Source organism: Salvelinus namaycush, unplaced genomic scaffold, assembly GCF_016432855.1.
Source record: "Salvelinus namaycush isolate Seneca unplaced genomic scaffold, SaNama_1.0 Scaffold479, whole genome shotgun sequence".
Classification (NCBI taxonomy): Eukaryota; Metazoa; Chordata; class Actinopteri; order Salmoniformes; family Salmonidae; genus Salvelinus; species Salvelinus namaycush.
Genome location: NW_024061174.1, coordinates 83,225 through 96,902, shown reverse-complemented (window position 1 = coordinate 96,902; position 13,678 = coordinate 83,225). Strand labels below are relative to the sequence as shown.

At 41.0% G+C, this 13,678-nt stretch overlaps 1 protein-coding gene across 1 annotated transcript; it reads right to left on the bottom strand.

The window, feature by feature from the left end:
* Positions 1–3,538: 3,538 nt before the first annotated feature.
* Positions 3,539–4,731, bottom strand: LOC120041568 (aerolysin-like protein). The gene is made up of 2 exons (XM_038986441.1): positions 4,249–4,731; positions 3,539–3,988 (listed from the first exon to the last, which is right to left on the bottom strand). The coding sequence occupies exons 1-2, from the start codon at positions 4,729–4,731 to the stop codon at positions 3,539–3,541; spliced, it is 933 nt and encodes a 310-aa protein (XP_038842369.1).
* Positions 4,732–13,678: the final 8,947 nt, after the last annotated feature.

The following is a 13,678-nucleotide window of genomic DNA, read 5'->3' as shown; positions in this document are numbered from 1 at the left end:
TGGAGTGGCCATCACAAAGCTCTGACCTCAATCCCATAGAACATTTGTGGGCAGAAATGAAAAAAGCAAGGAGGCCTACAAACCTGACTCAGTTACACCAGCTCTGTCAGGAGGAATGGGCCAAAATTCCCCAAACTTATTGTGGGAAGCTTGTGGATGGCTACCCGAAACGTTTGACCGAAGTTCAACAATTTAAAGGCAATGCTACCAAATACTAACTGAGTGTATGTAAACTTCTGACTCACTGGGAATGTGATGAAAGAAATTAAAGCTGAAATAAATAATTATTTCTACTATTATTCTGACATTTCACATTCTTAAAATAAAGTGGTGATCCTAACTGAACTAAGACAGGGAATTTTTTACTAGGATTAAATGTCAGGAATTGTGAAAACCTGTGTTTAAATGTATTGGGCTAAGGAGTATGTAAATTTCCGATTTCAACTGTATATATATATATATGTATATAGGGCCTTCGGAAAGTATTCAGACCCATTGACTTTTTGTTACAGCCTTATTCCAAAATAGATTGAAATAGTTTTTCCCCCTCATCAGTCTACACACAATAACCTATAACGACAAAGCAAAAACAGGTTTTGGAAATGTTTGCAAAAATATTACAAATGTAAAACTGAAATATAACATTTACATAAGTATTCAGACCCTTTACTCAGAGTTGAGCCCTTAAATCCACAGGTCCCTGCACAGTTCTGAAAAAGGAGCGATTAAAGGAACTCTGACACACTGTAATCACACAGCTATGACACAGCCACAACTCAGAACCTAAGTGAATCATACTAAGTGACTTCGCTAGAGAAAATAATATGTTGTGAGAACTCTCGCTCCAGAGAAGGAGAAAGAGGTCGGGGTACTGAAGTGATTGAATAAAAAAAGGTACACATTGTAGAATAGAAAGCAGCTGCAAATGGGAAAATTGTGTTGGCCACCTTCTCTCTGCCTTGGAAGACATTTCAGCAAACACATAATTCTAACTTCTAAGAGCTTGGACCGCTAAAAACTGTTCGTTTTGAAATTAAATATCTTTGTCAGCCTTCATTTCTCATGGTGAAGTCACTTTTATGCTCATACTCACTTGTTGAGTGGTGCGAGTGAGTGGCTTCCATGGCTGATTTTTTTTATTTTTAAATTTGACGAGCCACCCCCCAGACCTCCATGGTTTGGTGGGTCATTCACCCGAGCTCCCCCATCTCAATCTCTCCCTCCAGACTCTCTTCCCCCTGTGCTTTCAAAAGCTCCCTGTGTCACCAGACTGATTACAACAAACAGCGGCCCTATTTTGGTATCTAATCCATTAGTTCTGTGTTTCTTCTCTCCGGCCCTGGAGCACGCAGATTATTAGGTGTCCATGGGATCCACAACCACTCTAACCCCTCCCCTCTGTTCTCTCCGGCCCTGGAGCAAACAGATTATTAGGTGTCCATGGGATCCACAACCACTCTAACCCCTCCCCTCCGTGATTGATTTTAGATTCCACATATGGCAGGCAAAGAGTAAACACATGTTTAGCATCCATATGTAAACAGGATATGTGTTATATCTTGGTTCTATTCCCTATAGCTCAGAATGCTGATAACAAACGTGTGTGTCTGTGTGTGTGTGTGTGTGTCTGTTTCTCATAGTTTGGTATGAAGATCAGAGGATGAAAGTGAATATTTCCAGTTATTTGGGGGTGAAGTGGGGTTGAAAGTATCGACTAGGAGACTAGTGTTTATTGTTATGTTGATGTTGGGGCATGTCGGGCTCTGCCAGATCAGCACTCCCTCTTTGACCTGTAGTGTCCCTGTGTGTCTGTCTCTCTCTCTGTAAAAATCTCACCAGGAGTTACACCAAAACTATCTTCAGGGTTCAATGAAATTATATTTTTTTGTATTTTCATTTCTGAGGTTTTTCCACATAGAGCTATACAATTACATCTTTACAGGTCCATTTACAGCTTTCTGTCTCTGATTCCAGCTATCTGTCTCTGCCTCCAGCTATCTGTCTCTGCCTCCAGCTATCTGTCTCTGCCTCCAGCTATCTGTCTCTGCCTCCAGCTATCTGTCTCTGCCTCCAGCTATCTGTCTCTGCCTACAGCTATCTGTCTCTGCCTACAGCTATCTGTCTCTGCCTCCAGCTATCTGTCTCTGCCTCCAGCTATCTGTCTCTGCCTCCAGCTATCTGTCTCTGCCTCCAGCTATCTGTCTCTGCCTCCAGCTATCTGTCTCTGCCTACAGCTATCTGTCTCTGCCTCCAGCTATCTGTCTCTGCCTCCAGCTATCTGTCTCTGCCTCCAGCTATCTGTCTCTGCCTCCAGCTATCTGTCTCTGCCTCCAGCTATCTGTCTCTGCCTCCAGCTATCTGTCTCTGCCTCCAGCTATCTGTCTCCGCCTCCAGCTATCTGTCTCCGCCTCCAGCTATCTGTCTCCGCCTCCAGCAGGTGATGTGATGTGTAGGAAGTATGTGAAATATAGCCCATTACCTTTACCCTCTTATAATGATCATCTATTTTCTCTACTGTCAGGCCGAAGATAGTTTTTAGTCTATATTCTTAGTAGTTGTCTATTTACCACCACAAACCGATGCTCACACTAACACGCACTCAATGAGCTGTATAAGGCCATAAGCAAACAGGAAAACGCTCATCCAGAGGCGGCGCTCCTAGTGGCCGGGGACTTTAATGCAGGGAAACTTAAATCCATTTTACCTAATTTCTACCAGCATGTTAAATGTGCTACCAGAGGTAAAAACTCTGTGCGTGTGTGAGTGTGACTGCATGTGTGCTAACAAACACATTAGATGATTCTTATATTAAATTAATCATGACTAACAATTAGTCAGATAGAGAACAACTCAATGTAATGATCATCAAAATATTGGATTGATAATTACAATATTTGTGAATTTTATGAATAGCTTATCCAATGGAAGATGAATAAACTTAACTGGGGATATCGCGAAAGCTTACTGACACACCAGACAAATGGTTTATTATAAATGAAACTAATTATAGTTACATAACATTGTTTTTTATGGTAAATGGGGGTCTAACCATATATGAAAACATTTTGTAGTGAATGTTGTTCAATAATTCACACAGCACATGTGTTAAAATATAATTGGACACAAAGGCAACGGATTGTAGGAATGACCCACCTGTTGTTAAACCCTCTGCTGAGACAGAAGAGCTGAATCAACTGGGTTCAATAAGAATCACTCAAAGATTATCATAATAACAGAAAGAGCTGAGTCAACTGGGTTCAATAAGAATCACTCAAAGATGATCATAATAACAGAAGAGCTGAATCAACTGTGTTCAATAAGAATCACTCAAAGATTATCATAATAACAGAAAGAGCTGAGTCAACTGGGTTCAATAAGAATCACTCAAAGATTATCATAATAACAGAAGAGCTGAGTCAACTGGGTTCAATAAGAATCACTCAAAGATGATCATAATAACAGAGAAGGCACACAAAGAATTAGTCATGGTGTCATATTCTATCACTGTGCATGCTATTCATGATGTCATACACTTATCTCATCTCTCCTTTGTGGATACCCTCGCTGAAGTGTAAGACACACCAGTGTAGATGCCGTTGGATGGGAAGACCAGCTGACTGCCATTCATGCAGGTGACTTTCACTGTGGCCCTGTAGTCGAGGTCGATATTTGCTCTCCCCACTGTGACCTCAACATCCATGGTCTTCCCTGGCGGGATCTTCAGGTTGATGGTATCCGATTCTGTTATGGTCTCGGTCTTCTGCAGGCTGGTGGATTGCTCCACTCCCACGGTCAAGCTGAACCCTGGTGACACGTCGACCAGATCTGGGATCCCTGCTTTGACCGACACATTCAAGGTGGACTCTATCTTGTTGGTGACGGACCAGGAGGAAGTCTTGGTCAGGGTCTTGCTGTATGTAATGGACTCTTCTTGAACCAATGAAGTGTTATTGTGGTGAGACACGGATTTCACATATTCTGGGGTCACCTAAAATCAACACACACACAAAGATACAAATTGTTCAGACAAGACAAAGACAATTTTAGAACTAATCATCAGTGAGAAACTGATCAATAGATTTTTAGAAAGCCAACAATAGTAACTAATGTGTCTGTATGTGTGTTTGACTGTCCTAGAAATGAGATGCCTGATGAATGTCGACCCCCATAGTGGTTATATGTTTTAAAGTGGACAGCCCCCTTAATGTTAGAGCATCGGTAGAGTATTCCTGAGCCGTCTACACACACCTGGGGTTTGAAGAGGGACAGGGTGGGATACTCCATGTCAGTCATTACGGACGACTTGATGGTGTTGATGAAGAGGAAGCCCATGCAGTCGATGTCCCAGCCAGACCTGCCCTGCAGCCCCAGGCAGATTCCGGACCCCACATCTATGGTGTACTCAGTCATCAGTGGCAAGATGGTCATTTTTTCAAAAAACTGACGGTTCTTACTCGTCATGAACTTGATGGCACCCAGACGTGTGCCGGCGCCGTTACCCCACAGAGACAGCTTGGTGATGTGCTCGCCGAGGTCAAACTCAAACTCATGGAAAGTGTTAGCATTTCCAAAGGTCGCAACGCGCCCGTCGGTAAGCTCCGCCCGCACAGCTTTGACCTGCCAGCAATCCACCGCCACTCCAATCTTCTTGAGGGTGGCACCGTTTTTCATGCCATGGAATTCAAATGGACTGCCTCCTTGACCACCGATTAGTTTCATTGTGGTTGCCATGTTGAGTTTGTGTGTGCGTCACGTAACCTGAAATACAAATTTGTACAGATACATTTTAAAAACCTCCAACTCAAAGGAGATCTGATTCGGACATTCGAAGCACCAAAAGAACATTAAAGAACAATTGTAATGAAAAAATACAGGACGGTACCTCTGGTCTAGGGTGACCAAATCGCTGCACAATCCTCAGGTCACTGAGAATGACGTGTTCTGTTATTGCTCCTAACTCCTCCTTGCCCTCCACCCTCCTCTGATCGTTACATCTCTATTCGTCTGGAATCTATCACACCCATTCCTTCCTCCTCAGCTAGGAACCTCAGAGTCACCATGGAGTCCCTCTCCTTCACCCAGCACCTCCCCACTCTACCTCCTGATCAACACCATGGAGTCCCTCTCCTACTCCCAGCACCTCCCCACTCTACCTCCTGATCAACACCATGGAGTCCCTCTCCTACTCCCAGCACCTCCTCACTCTACCTCCTGATCAACACCACAGAGTCCCTCTCCTACTCCCAGCACCTCCCCACTCTACCTCCTGATCAACACCATGGAGTCCCTCTCCTACTCCCAGCACCTCCCCACTCTACCTCCTGATCAACACCATGGAGTCCCTCTCCTACTCCCAGCACCTCCCCACTCTACCTCCTGATCAACACCATGGAGTCCCTCTCCTACTCCCAGCACCTCCCCACTCTACCTCCTGATCAACACCATGGAGTCCCTCTCCTACTCCCAGCACCTCCCCACTCTACCTCCTGATCAACACCATGGAGTCCCTCTCCTACTCCCAGCACCTCCCCACTCTACCTCCTGATCAACACCATGGAGTCCCTCTCCTACTCCCAGCACCTCCCCACTCTACCTCCTGATCAACACCATGGAGTCCCTCTCCTACTCCCAGCACCTCCCCACTCTACCTCCTGATCAACACCATGGAGTCCCTCTCCTACTCCCAGCACCTCCCCACTCTACCTCCTGATCAACACCATGGAGTCCCTCTCCTACTCCCAGCACCTCCCCACTCTACCTCCTGCTGTTTCTTCCTGATCAACACCATGGAGTCCCTCTCCTACTCCCAGCACCTCCCCACTCTACCTCCTGCTGTTTCTTCCTGATCAACACCATGGAGTCCCTCTCCTACTCCCAGCACCTCCCCACTCTACCTCCTGCTGTTTCTTCCTGATCAACACCATGGAGTCCCTCTCCTACTCCCAGCACCTCCCCACTCTACCTCCTGCTGTTTCTTCCTGATCAACACCATGGAGTCCCTCTCCTACTCCCAGCACCTCCCCACTCTACCTCCTGCTGTTTCTTCCTGATCAACACCATGGAGTCCCTCTCCTACTCCCAGCACCTCCCCACTCTACCTCCTGCTGTTTGTTCCTGATCAACACCATGGAGTCCCTCTCCTACTCCCAGCACCTCCCCACTCCACCTCCTGCTGTTTCTTCCTGATCAACTTGGTGACTTATATGTAATGAAACATATTGTTATGTAAGTGAACACATCTCTATGCACTTATAAAATTATTTCATATGTTGCTATAATTAGGAATAATCATGAATAATGATGAGTGCACATTTTATAGATGCTACATCAGTATATGATAACCTGCCCTATAATGATGAGTATGAATGTAATAGATGCTACATCAGAATATGAGGTGTTTAATGGTGCTGAAATTCACCTTTCCAAAAAACGTTGCTGCTTTGAAATATCTGAAAGAATAAAGATTGACATGAATTAATATAGAACAATATTCTTTAGGACAGAGGCTGCACTATTCACAGGTATGTACTCATTTATTATAATATAGAACAATATTCTTTAGGACAGAGGCTGCACTATTCACAGGTATGTACTCATTTATTATAATATAGGACAATATTCTTTAAGATGGGCTAAAGTATTCACAGGTACGCATTAATATATTATAATATAGTCCAATATTCTTTAACACAGGCTTTAGTATTCACAGGTATGTATTAATATATTATGACAGTGTCTAATATAGAACAGGGTCTGTTAACTTTATCAAGTGTCTGTCCAATTAAAACTAACCATCAGATTTAGTCAAGTAACACCTAAAACATGAATCATTCAAACTTCATTATTGAATGTAGATGCAAAATTAACCTTGATTTCAAATGGTTATTAATAACAATGACCAGTAAGTCAACTGTTTCATCATTTAGGAAGCATTTGTTCCATGAAATGTGCAGTTAATTAGTAGTCAAATCAACATTAGTTCAACATTTTTTCACTTAGCAAGATGAGTTGTTAAGATTTGTTTTTACTAACATACAACACGTATGCAGGCCTCAGATTCAAAGATGGAAATAAATTCTCTAATTTAATTTAAGTAAGCTTCCATTTTAAAGCTGCATTAGGTAAGATTTATTTTTAAATTTGAAGAAGATTTTCATCACACATTGTCAGCTATCAATATGTAAAATATTCTGAGAGAAGATCCAGCTTCTTTGACTGCCCTTCACTCTGCAATCACTCTGAAATTGTTCCAGACAATCGTGTCCCTAGTAGGGAGGTACCTAATGTGCACAAATAATTAGATATACATGATGAATTATATCAACTTCATTATTTGGGATTTATTATCAGTTATGTCTGCAGGCAGAAGGCACAGAAAGCGAACGAGAGTGTGTGAGAGAGTTGAGTCCCTCCCCTCCTGTTCAGCTGAGGCAGGGTCTATCGCTGCACACAGAGGAGCAGAAGTTGGAGCCAGTTAAATGTTTGTTTGTTGGTAACATGCCTGTTTATGCATTCAATTTAAATTAAGGATAATGAAGTTGGTAAAGTGACTGATAAAAGCCTGTTTTTTTCCTGAGATAGACCAGTCACCGACATTGAACATTTCAGCACCCAATGCTAGATGTGTCAATCAGTGTATTCAAGATGAAGAGACAGCTTGATGTAAAGGACTACACTCAACAGTCTACTCCCCTCACATTAAACATCATACTAACATCATACTTTTGAATTCAAAACAGAACAATAGGAGGCTGAAGTCAACCATGTGAAAACAAGGCCACAGTTAACATGTCGTCCCCCACGAATGATGCAGTATCCACTATTTATTTCACGATGGCGCCGGAGGGAAGGGCTGCCGTCTTATCGTCTCTCAACCAACCAAGCTATTTTGTTTGTTTTTACATTATGCTGCTGCTATTATTTGTTATTCTTATCTATTACTTAAAAAAAGGTATTTTTTTCTTAAAACTGCATTGTTGGTTAAGGCCTCGTAAGTAAGCATTTCACTGTTGTATTCGGCGCATGTGACAAATAACATTTGATTTGGGCGAATTGACTTATTGTGTGTAACTAACAAATTGCAGTTAATTGCCATAGCTCCCACCTTGGGCCAATCAGTGTAATTTTGTAAATGTTGGATCTCTATGGCGAGATGAATCATTCACCCAAGTTTTGTCAAAATCAGCCCAGTGCTCTCAGAGATATATTGTTTTACTAACATACTGTAATGACCCGGCTGGGTCATTAAAGAGAAAAGAGACGGACTCTAGGTGTACAGGTTAGAACACAGGTTTATTCCTAAACTGGGCTATTGTTCAGGCCACAGCCCACGCCGCTAAATGCCGAACGTACACAATTATACATGTCGAGTTAAGGGTCACTCTCATATGAACAGATCAAGGTCCCGAACAGAAGAGAGAGAGATGACACAGTAACCCCTATTTATGCATTCCCAAACCCCGCGGGATTACCCATCATACCCCCCCAACCTTTCCATCTGTCCTGACATATTTAACCCCTGCTAGTAGCCATGAGAACCATAACACACCCACAAACACAGAACACAATACCGGGTCGTTACAATACAAACAAACATACCAACATACGAACGGACAGACAGAGACAGATCCGTAGTCCCCTCCCCAATTTCATCGTGGGGAACAACAAACCCATACCATGCTTGTTCAGCTAGCCCTTATAACTCATTAGGCCTGGCAGCATAGCCTAGTGGTTAGCGCTACGGACTAGTAACCGAAAGGTTGCAAGTTCGTATCCTCAAGCTGACAAGGTGCAAATATTTTATTCTGCCCCTGAACAAGGCAGTTAACCCACTGTTCCTAGGCCATCATTGAAATTAAGAATTTGTTCTTAAAGAATAAAAATAAATGAAGCAGCTGTTTCAGAATTTAGAAAACATTTGTTGCATGAAATTGCTCAAATATCAAGATTAGTTATATAGGGACATTGTGTACTTACATACAATGTTATGCAGTCCTCAGTGTTAAGGATGACTATAGAAGATCTTGATGGAAGAAAACTGATTGGTTCCGAGATTCCGAGTGATGTTCAGTTGTTTAACATCAAAGATGCATCAGTGGATACGTGTCTCTGGAGTGGAGAAACACTCTCTTATATAGCAGCAAAACTCCCCTCATGCCAATACAATGATGTGCGTCAGTAGTTTTCTAATGAAATTGACACAAATCCTTTTACCCTGATTAAGACATTGAATAATTATGACAAACGTGTATCAACAGTTTTAACCACTCTTGGCACCACTTCCTCCTCTTGCTGATTAGCCAGAGAGCATATTTGTGGTTTCCAGTGACTTGCCCAAACATGTTCATTAATGCGCAACAACACCTTTCTCTTCCCAAACTATACACTCTTAGCAAAAAAGGTGCTATCTAGAACTAAAATGGTTATTTGGCGGTGCCCATAGGAGAACTCTTTGAAGAACCCTTTTTGGATCCAGGTTGAACACTTTTAGTTCCAGGTAGAACCCTTTTGAGTTCCATGTAGAACCCTTTACACAGAGAGTTCTACAAGTAACCCAAAAGAGTTCTACCTGAAAACAAAAATGGTTCTATTTGGAACCAAAAAGGGTTATTCTATGGGGAGAGCCAGATAACTGTTTTGGAATCCTTTTTTCTAAGACTGTAGTTTGTTCATCAAAACATCCTATAAGTTTAAAGCCTATGTGGTGGAAAATGTCTTATACTGAAGACATAGCAGTGAATTGTACAAGCTGTATGCATTCTCTGTTCTGTTAATCATGGTTCGTGAAGGTGACTGGGTAAATACACAAAGGGACACGGTTATAACCTCACCCTCAGACCAATTGGTAAATGGCCAGTATATGTTTTGGAAGTTAAAATATGAGACCTTGCTCAATTTCTTTGTGAACTGAGCCCGCATGATAACAGCCAGTCACATGCAGGAACCAACCCGTAAATCATGCTTACATTTCTAAAAACCTGTTTTTACTTTGCCCCTTCAGAGCTTCAGTAGACCTATACCAAGGTTTGTAAACCTACTTAATAACATTAAACAAATAAAGATTGCTTCATTTGCTTTGAGTTTCTGAGTCCTTAGTGGTAAATTTCCACGACAATTCTGGTTCCACAAACTTATGGTTGATTTCTCCGTGGTGGTCCAACTGTAATGGCTTCTAGGAGTAGTGGGTGGAGGAGTTTAATATCTGATCAATTAGATTCATTCATTAATTAGAAGACTAATTGATCAGATATTAAAATATCTGAAAGCTATATCAGGACAATTATAACTTTGTAATCTGAATATTTTCCTTTGTTCCCCGACTTCCTAGTTAATTACAGTTACATGATTAAGTTAGTTTAATCACGTAAAAATAATTACAGAGAATAAAAATTTAAAAAATAGATCAAATTGAGATGTTGTGTTACTGATCGACACACAATACCCCATCATGTCAAAGTGGAATTTTACGATTAGAACATTTCAGAATTGAATAGAAAATTAAAAGCTGAAATGTCTTGAGTCAATAAGTATTCAACCCCTTCGCTATGGCAAGCCTAATTAAGTTCTGGAGTAAAGAAGGGCACTGATTGGTAGATGTGTAAAAAATAAAAAATAAAGCAGACACTGAATATCCCTTTGAGCATGGTAAAGTTATTAAGTAGGCTTTGGATGGTGTATCAATAAAACCAGTCACTACAAAATAACAGGCGTCCTTCCTAACTTAGTTTCTGGGGAGGAAGGAAACTGCTCAGGGATTTCACCATGATGCCAATCGTGACTTTAAAATAGTTACAGAGTTTATGGTTGTGATATGAGAAAACGGAGGATGAATCAACAACATTGTAGTTACTCCACAATACAAAAATACATGAAAAATGAAAAACATGCATCATGTTTGCAACAAGGCACTAAAGTGATACCGCCAAAAATGTGGCAAAGAAATTTACTTTTTGTCCTAAATACAAAGCCTTATGTTTGGGTCAAATCCAACACAACACATCACTGAGTACCCCTCTACATATTTTCAATAATGGAGGTGGCTGCATTATGTTATGTGTATGCTTGTCATCGGCAAGGACTAGGGAGTTTTTTAGGATACAAATAAACGGAATATAAGCACAGGCAATATCCTGGAGGAAAACCTGGTTCAGTCTGCTTTCCAACAGACACTGGGAGATGAATTCAACTTTCAGGAGGACAATAACCTGAAACACAAGGCAAAATCTACACGGGAGTTGCTTACCTAGGGGTGGCAGGTAATCTTGTGGTTAGCATGTTGTGCCAGTAACCTGAAGGTTGGTGGGTCAAATCCCCAAGCTGTCCTTCTGCTTCTAACAAGGCAACATTAACCCACCTACATTAACCTACATTAACCCACTGTTCATCGGCTGTCATTGTAAAAAATAATTTGTTCTTAAATGACTTGCCTAGTTAAATAACAGTTACATTAAAAACAAGAAAACATTGACTGTTCCTATGTGGCCTAGTTACAGTTGTGACTTAAACAAGCTTGAAATTTACCTCACATTAGTCTCATTCCAAACGTCGTAAATTGTTGGATATCTGCACCAACTAAGTCTTCACTATGAGTCATCCATACATCAATTCTCTTAAATCATTTATTTATTAACTAACTTCTACTTCCTCCCAATCCCGGGTCCGGGAGCACCCCCACCAGTAAAAAAACTGACTAGCATAGCCTAGCATAGCGTCACAAGTAAATAGTAGCATCTAAATATCATTAAATCACAAGTCCAAGACACCGGATGAAAGATACACATCTTGTGAATCCAGCCATCATTTCTGATTTTTAAAATGTTTTACAGGGAAGACACAATATGTAAATGTATTAGCTAACCACGATAGCAAAAGACACAACTTTTTTTGTCCACCATTTTTTCCCTGCATAGGTAGCTATCACAATTTCGACCAAATAAAGATATAAATAGCCACTAACCAAGAAACAACTTCCTCAGATGACAGTCTGATAACATATTTATTGTATAGCATATGTTTTGTTAGAAAAATGTGCATATTTCAGGTATAAATCATAGTTTACCATTGCAGCCACCATCACAACTCTCACCAAAGCAACTAGAATAACTACAGAGACCATCGTGTATTACCTAATTACTCATCATAAAACATTTCTTAAAAATACACAGCGTACAGCAAATGAAAGACACAGATCTTGTGAATCCAGACAATATTTCAGATTTTCTAAGTGTTTTACAGCGAAAACACAATATAGCGTTATATTAGCTTACCACAATAGCAAACATCACAACAGCATTGATTCAAGCCAAAAATAGCGATAACGTATAATCCACCAAAATATATTAATTTTTTCACTAACCTTCTCAGAATTCTTCAGATGACAGTCCTATAACATCATATTACACAATGCATATAGAGTTTGTTCGAAAATGTGCATATTTAGCGGCACAAATCGTGGTTATACAATGAGAAAAGTAGCAAAGCTGCAAAGAAAATGTCAGGAGAAATCTTTGGAGAGGCACCTATTCTAATCAGTAACTAATCCAAAACTTGACTAAAAAATACAGGTTGGACAGCAAATGAAAGACAAATTAGTTCTTAATGCAATCGCTGTGTTACATTTTTAAAATGAACGTTACTTCAACATACAGCGTGCGCTAAAGCGAGACCGCACCGAATTTCATGGCGGAATTATTATTTGACATTTGTCAACATAAATACGAATTAACAACATAAAGATTGCTTACTATTTGCCGAGCTTCCATCAGAATCTTGGGCAAGGTGTCCTTTCTCCAGAACAATCGTCTTTTGGTTGAAAGATGTCCTCTTCTCCTGTAGAAATAGCAGCTAACGATAGCCACCCACTGGAGAGGTGTCCAACTCGTGAAAGCGCGTGACAAAGAAATCCCAGAAAATCGCAATAAACTGATATAAACTGCTATAAGTCGGTTTAAATTAACTACCTTATGATGTCTTTAACACCTATAACGAATAAAAACATGACCGGAGATATAGAACTGCTAAAACGAAAGCTTTTGCAGGACGCCATTGTGATGTCCCCCTTGCGCCAGATGCCCCGTTGAAAAGAACGGTACTTCCGTTCCATGAGCCTTTATAGTGGCCCAGATTACGCAATCCAGTCCATTCAAATTCTCACCGCTTACTGACACCGAGGGGAAGGCGTATGCAGTGCATGTAGCCCCATAGCTTACATGGGGACTTATAAACTGACCTCAGAACAGGGACCTCGATTTCAGAAATCTCACTTCCTGACAGGAAATGTGCTGCAGAATGAGTTCTGTTTCACTCAGAGAAATAATTCAAACGGTTTTAGAAGCTAGAGAGTTTTCTATCCAATAGTAATAATAATATGCATATTGTACGAGCAAGAATTGAGTACGAGGCAGTTTAATTTGGGAACGTAAATATTACAAAGTCCCAACAGCACCCCCTATTGAGAAAAGGTTTTAAATGCAAATAAAACTAAATGCATGCTCTTCAACCAATCACTGCCCGCACCTGCCCGCCCGTCCAGCATCTCTACTCTGGACGGTTCTGACTTAGAATATGTGGACAATTACAAACACCTAGGTGTCTGGTTAGACTGTAAACTCTCCTTTCAGACTCACATTAAACATCTCCAATCCAAAATTAAATCTAGAATCGGCTTCCTATTTCACAA

Bases quoted from the DNA above. Each gene is read 5' to 3' on its own strand.
- LOC120041568 (XM_038986441.1), bottom strand. From the start codon at position 4,731: ATGGCAACCACAATGAAACTAATCGGTGGTCAAGGAGGCAGTCCATTT. The intron at 3,989-4,248 runs GTGTGTGTAGAC...TGTTGATTTTAG, and splicing joins TGTCCCTCTTCAAACCCCAG to GTGACCCCAGAATATGTGAA.